The sequence below is a fragment of the Perognathus longimembris genome, chromosome 17 (genome assembly GCF_023159225.1).
Source record: "Perognathus longimembris pacificus isolate PPM17 chromosome 17, ASM2315922v1, whole genome shotgun sequence".
Taxonomy (NCBI): Eukaryota; Metazoa; Chordata; class Mammalia; order Rodentia; family Heteromyidae; genus Perognathus; species Perognathus longimembris.
The window spans coordinates 50,966,071-50,972,070 of record NC_063177.1 but is presented as its reverse complement, the minus strand read 5'-3'; the positions used below and the strand labels follow the sequence as shown (position 1 = coordinate 50,972,070).

Below are 6,000 nucleotides of genomic sequence, written 5' to 3'. Positions count from 1 at the left end.
TCCTCGCGCCGGCCGAAGGCTGCACGCCCGGCCGGAGCGCGGGCTTCCGCCTCGGGTCGCCCAGCCCAGCAACCGCCCCCACCGGCCCGCAGCTGGCGCGGACGCGGGCGCGCGGAGGGGGCGCGCGGGGCTGCAGAACCTGCAAAGTTTGGCGGCTGCCTGGCTGGCCGGGGAGCCCCCAGGGTCTCCGGATTGGGCACCGGGGGGCGGTGGAGTCCAGGAGGGGTAGCTCGGCCCCACCGTTTACCGCCTGCAAAGTTAGAAGAAAACTTCAGCTCCGGGGAGATTCGGACCGTTACGCCAACCGCGCCCCCCGGAGCCCCGCGCCCCTGAAAAGACCCCCGCACCCGCGGCCGCCCCGCGCTGGGCTCCGAGCGGCCCCCGGGGAGACCAGGCGCCTGGACTGGCGGTGTGGACGCCGGGGTCGGCCGGGAGAGCCCAGCCCGGGGGCGGGGGGGGGGCGGGGACGGGCGGGGACGGGCGGGGGGCGGGCAACGTGGCCACCCCAGGAAGTTTCCTGAAGTTGACTGCGGATTCCCGAGCTCGGCCAGCGGCCCGATCGGGTCGCGGAGGCCGCCTTGCCGGGGGAGAAGGAGTCGGACTTGGGGTGCTAAGAGAGGAAGGCGCCCCGGGTCTGCGAGGACTGCTCTGCCTCCTCCTCTCCACGCGCCCCCTCGCCTTCCGGGCACGCTGAGGACTTGGACAGGAGGAGGAGGAAGCATTGGGGTCGCCGGCGTGGTCCCCCCCCCCCCGAGAACACACAGTACACCCCAGTCGCTTGGACACTTTCTGGAGCGAAGCTGCGGGGTGCCGGACCCCAGGATTATAAAGCGAGGCTCAGGGGAAAGGACAATCCGGAGGGCCCCCGCGGGCTGGTCACCATGTGGAGGCTGCTGACCTGGACTTTGCTCGCCCTGCATCGGATCCGCGCGGCCAGAGCCCAAGGTACCGGGGACCCCCCCCACCCCCACCCCCCGCGTGGGAGGGGAGGCGTGGCGCGGGGTTGGGGGTGGGGGCGGCTCCCAGAGGACCCGGCTTAGCCTTGCCGAGCACCTCTCCTGGGAGTTTCAAGACTTTCCCCCTCCCGGAGTTTCGGGGCTCTCCTTGTGGGGGGGGGGGGCGGTCTCCCTGACACTTGTGACTTCTGGCTGGGGGAGGGGCGCGGCCTCGTCCCCGCCCGCGGTGGGTGCCCGGGGCTGGCGCGCGCGCGCGGGGGGCTCCTCGGCCGGCTCCCCGGAGCTCTCCGGGCTCGCTCGGCGGCTGATCTCGTTCGGCGTCTGCGGGAGGGGCAGGGGAAGGCCAGGCCCGGCCGGCGCTCGCCGTTCCCCCCCCCCCACACCCCGGCGGGGACCAGGGGCAGGAGGGCGGGGCGCCGGCTTGGTCGCGCTGGAGAGCCGCTGCCCCGCTGGGCCACGTACGGGAGCCCGCGCCTGTCTGCTGGGTGCCTGGCTGGAGCTGGGGCTGGGGCTGCTCCGCGAGCGGCGGACCCGCAGGGGGTGGTGCCCGGGGAGGGTCTGGGGCCGCCCTCCCGCCCACCCCCAGCCCCCCGCCGCCCGCCCCCGTCGTCCCCGGCGGGCGGCCGGATCGTCTCGCAGCCGACGCTTTGACCTGTGGCTGCCTGGAGCAGCCTGGCGGCGGTGGCGATGGGCTTGGGAACGAGCGCGTAGGAAGGGCGAGGAGTGATCGGGGCGCTGTCCCCGTCCTAAGCGGGTGTCCGGGCGATCCCCCCTCAACCCCCCGGCGGGTCCCGGAGGAGAAGGGCGGGCGGCGGCACCGGCGCTTCCCTCCGTTTGGGGTTCGCCGATCCGGGCGGCGGCGGTGCCCGCGGTGTCCGAGCGGCGCCTGCTGGGGGCGGAGGGAGACGAAGTCTGGACTGGGGCTCCAAGCTCTGGGCTCCAGGCTCCGGGCTCTGCCTTCCTTTTTCCAGGCTCAGGAGAGGGGCCAGACCCACCCACCCCGGGGTGCCAGGTGGCGGGGGGTGGGGGGGGCTGCAGCCCAGGCAGGGTCCCACTGCACCTCTGGGGTCGGGGTGGACCTTCATGGAAAAAGGGGTGCCACCACCACCCCCCCTCCCCGTGCACGCAGTCAGGCCGTCTCTCTTAGAGCCAAGATCACAGAAGAAAAATCATCAGCCCGCGCTCACAGGGTGGAGGGGAGACTTTTACGAGGTAATTTAGGTAAAAGCACTTTGAAATTTTGTAACGATCTCCATAAATGTAAGGTAATAAAAGTTATTATTTTTATGATCGTCATAAAACCTTCCGGCAGGCGGGGACCTCGGAGGTCATCTTGTTCTAGTAAGTCGTCTCACAGATGGGGAAACTGAGGCCCCTCAGAGGAAGATGCTCCATCCAGGCGACTCCCAAGATATGATGGGGGGGGGGGTGAGAACCAGGGCCAGGTGTGCTGTGACTGCAGATGGGGGTGTCCTTATCGGGGACTTCCTTGGTGATGTCCCAGGACAGAACAGGAACCGGCTGGCATCCACTCTGCTCTTCCATGGGCTCCTTCTGAGATGCCAATGAATTGCTAAGTCAGAATTCAGGAGGGCCTGCTAGCTCCAAGGGGCATTAGCTTGCCCCTCGGGGCACCTGGTGCTCCTTCCACTGGGGTCTTCACATCCCTTCTGCCCCACCCACCCACACCTGCCCATCCTGGTGAGGCTGAAATTCCACCTGTCTTCCCTCCTGTCCCTGAGTTCCTGCCTGTCAAGAGCTGTGAAGGTCTCTTGATTGATTCCCTCCCTCTCCTGCTTCTCCTGTTTGCTGTCTTTTGAGGGTCTGGCTCTCCAGGCCCCTGCTGCTCGGTTTTGTGCTCTATGGCTCCTGGTGTTTGTTTGCTAGCCTCTGCCTGCCACTTCCATTTGTTTCCCAAGCTGCAGAGAATTGTGGGAAGGCCGCCTCTGGTCCCAGCTTGGGGCCGTGCTGGCTTTGCATGTTGGCAAGCTGGGGCTAGGGCACAGGGTCATTTCTTACCTGCTTTAGGATTTGAGGCCGTGTTTCTCTGCATTCGATGCTATGCCGTGAATCCACGGAATAGCAGGATCCTTGAAGCCACCGACAATTCTGTCACTTCTGAGCCCATGAACCCCAACCTCCAGGCATGACAGAGTGAGGTGACAGACAACACATCTGTTCCTCTCTTGAGACACACCTCTATTGTCCACCCCCGGCCAGATTTCATCTCTGCTTTTCATCTAGTTTGTTTAATTTTTCCACAGGTGCTGGACTTGAGCTATCTCCCCTAGTTATACTAAGCCCCCTCCACTCCCCCACCTCCCCCCGCCCAATCTGAAGTCCTGTCATTCAAACTCATTTCCCAGCTGGAATGCAGTGACATTGTAGGAACATTGGCTTTGGCAGCTTCCAGAGAGGCTCTGGAGACCTTGGCGTTGCTGCCAGAGACAGAGGGAGTGGCTGAGATTTTTCTTGGATATTCTGAGCATGGTTTCCTCATCGCGACACTGGGAATAGTAGCTTTCCCCCTTGCAGAGTTACACGGGGCCCTGGAGATATTCCAGGAGTTCGCATGTGCTGGTGACTCTGCTCCCTGCCAGGCTGGGGAGAGAGAGAGAGAGAGAGACCAGACACTGCCATGCCAGCTGCTCCTGTGATCCTTTTAAGAGAACCAGGCCTAGGGAAAAGAACAAGAGCACGTTGGAGCCGAGTGAACCAGACAGTGGGGAAACCCCTGACAAAAGACCCAGAAACTCCAAACTCTGGAAGCTCCTAGAAGGTTCCAAAGGGAGAAAGTTTAGTGCTGGGAGCTAATCACAATAAAAGCCAAACAGCACACGAGGGAGCAGGATGAAAGTTTAATTACATGGTGTGGCTAAGCTGTAATTATTAATTACTGACAGCAAAAAATAACTTATTGATCGGGGCCTCTTGCTAATTACCAGGAGGCCCCAGTGTCGTGCTTGCCTGGGGCTCAGCTGTCAAAGCCTCATATAAGAGTGGGATGGGAGGTGCCCCTCCCGCTCCCTTCTCCTGTGTCCCCGTTTCCCTCACCCTCTGTGCCCCCTGGGCTGCAGCGAAGGGGTCTGGAACGTTCTGGAGTGTTCACGTTTGGTGTTTTCTAGTGGCCGCAGAAGACCCTCCCCTGCCTGGGATGAGGCACCAGCGGCGTCTGTCTCACCAACTTCCTTTCATGCATTTCTCCTGCAAATATTTCTTTTGACCGCCTTTCCCTCCCGTCCTCCACTGGAAGGCCAGGGTAGAGGCCAGGAGCTTCATTCCACCAGAGGGGAAAGGCTGGGAAAGAGGCCAAAGCCTTTACAGCAGACCTGGGCTTACACAGGCCTGAACGGCTCCCTCGAAGCAGATACGCTAACACTGTATGCCGGTTTGCATTTGACCTTGTACCTGGAGATGCCCGCCACTAGAATGGGCTGTTGTCTGTCTGGAAAGGTGCACGAAAAGGCCCTGGGAGCCGTCCCCTCCCGTCAGGCTCAGCACGAGCAGCCCCAGGCCCGCGTGGACAAGCTCGGTCATGGCGACCGAGCCGCCGCCCACAGACTGGCCATTGTGGAGCTGTGAGTTACACCGAGGTGGTGGGGTCCGAGCAGTTGGTCTTGGGGGTCTTCCGCTTGGCTGGCCGCCCCCTCTGGGAGTGAGGTGGATGTTGGGTGACGCCGGCTCTCCCTGGAGCACGCTGACCGCCCTGTCTGAGCGGTGGGAATTAGTCATCGTGGTTTGGGGCCCTGGGATTCCAACGGCAACAAACGGGCCAGCATCGGGGCAGCAAAGGAAAACAGGCTGGTTCCTTCCGCCATCCACAGGTTGGACAGAAGGCAGAGCAGGGACCCTTGTGGTCAAGAGGCTGCTTGGGGTGCCCTGGGAAAGGCATCATGGAGCCCATCTGTACAGATTCCTGGGTATAAACCAACCAAGGTGCCCCCACAGAGCCGGGGGCCTGTCCACGCCGTCCGCATGGTGCTCCCAGGAGGGAAGGGATGCCCAGGCTGCCGCGGCCTCTTTGGGCTCTCCCTCCTTCAGGGGGCCAAGCGGCACCAAGTCTCAGTTTCCTCGTCTGTGAAATGGGGAGCCTGTTGGAAATCACATCTACCCCATGATGAAAATGAGATGCTCCCAACCACTCCTAAGATGCTCTTCCTAAATGGTAAGGGCTAACACACACCACGGTGGCCGGAAGGATGGCAGAACTCACTGTCTTTCTCTTCCACACAGTCTCCCCTGCCACCTCTTGGTGTCGCCCCTTCCCCACCCCCACCCCCACCACCACCACACACTCCTGTCCCGGGGAGAACCCCCTTGCTCATCCTGGAGCTCACCTCCCACCGGCCCTGAGCTTCCTGCTGTTCCTGTGCCAGTGCCCCCCCTCCTCCCAGGTGTTCAAGCCCACTCCTTGCTTCCTCCAGGACCTGGCCTAATCATGTCCCTTTCCGGTCGCTCAGTAACCATGTGATGGCATCTCCGAGCATGGGCCTGCTGCCCGCCCTATCTCTTCCAGTGGGCTGCTCTTTCTCGGCTGGACATGGGAATGAATGAAGTGAGTGACTGAATGAGTGAATGAATGCTCATCAGCTTCCTGTCTGGTCAGGCTGATGGCTTATGAACTAAGTGCCTGTGGTCTCCCTGAATTTCCTACACCCCCTGGTGCCACGTAGCCCTCACTCTGCCAGGCATCTGGGGTTCCTGGGATGAGGGGGGGCTGGCCTCAGCAGTGGTACCCCCCCCCCCGCCTCAACTCCAGCTCCACAGCAGAAGCTGCCTGTAGCAGGCCCGGCCGGTTGGACGTGAGGCCCCTACCAAAAGCCAGCCCTCACCTCTGTAATGAGGTGGGGGTGGATAATTTGGGGTGAGGGTCTACGCATGGGGGTACCATTTGAAATAGGTAGGGTCCCTCATCCATGCTGGGGGGGCGAATGGGGGAGGAAGCGCTTGTGTGGACACTGAATGACTTCAGCCCCTTGCCCTTCCCTCGGGGCTGGCCACTCACTGGAGCTGGGAAGTGCAGGCCTCCAGGTGCCCGAGAGGC

At 62.7% G+C, this 6,000-nt stretch overlaps 1 protein-coding gene across 2 annotated transcripts in view; it reads left to right on the top strand.

Moving 5' to 3' along the window:
• Nucleotides 1-592: 592 nt before the first annotated feature.
• Sdk2 (sidekick cell adhesion molecule 2) overlaps nucleotides 593-6,000 on the top strand; it is a 218,777-nt gene continuing 213,369 nt past the window's right edge. For both annotated transcript variants that reach the window (XM_048366286.1, XM_048366287.1), the window contains exon 1: nucleotides 593-945. In XM_048366286.1, the coding sequence (XP_048222243.1) occupies nucleotides 882-945 (64 nt within the window). In that variant the 5' untranslated portion in view covers nucleotides 593-881. The remainder of the gene's footprint in view (nucleotides 946-6,000) is intronic.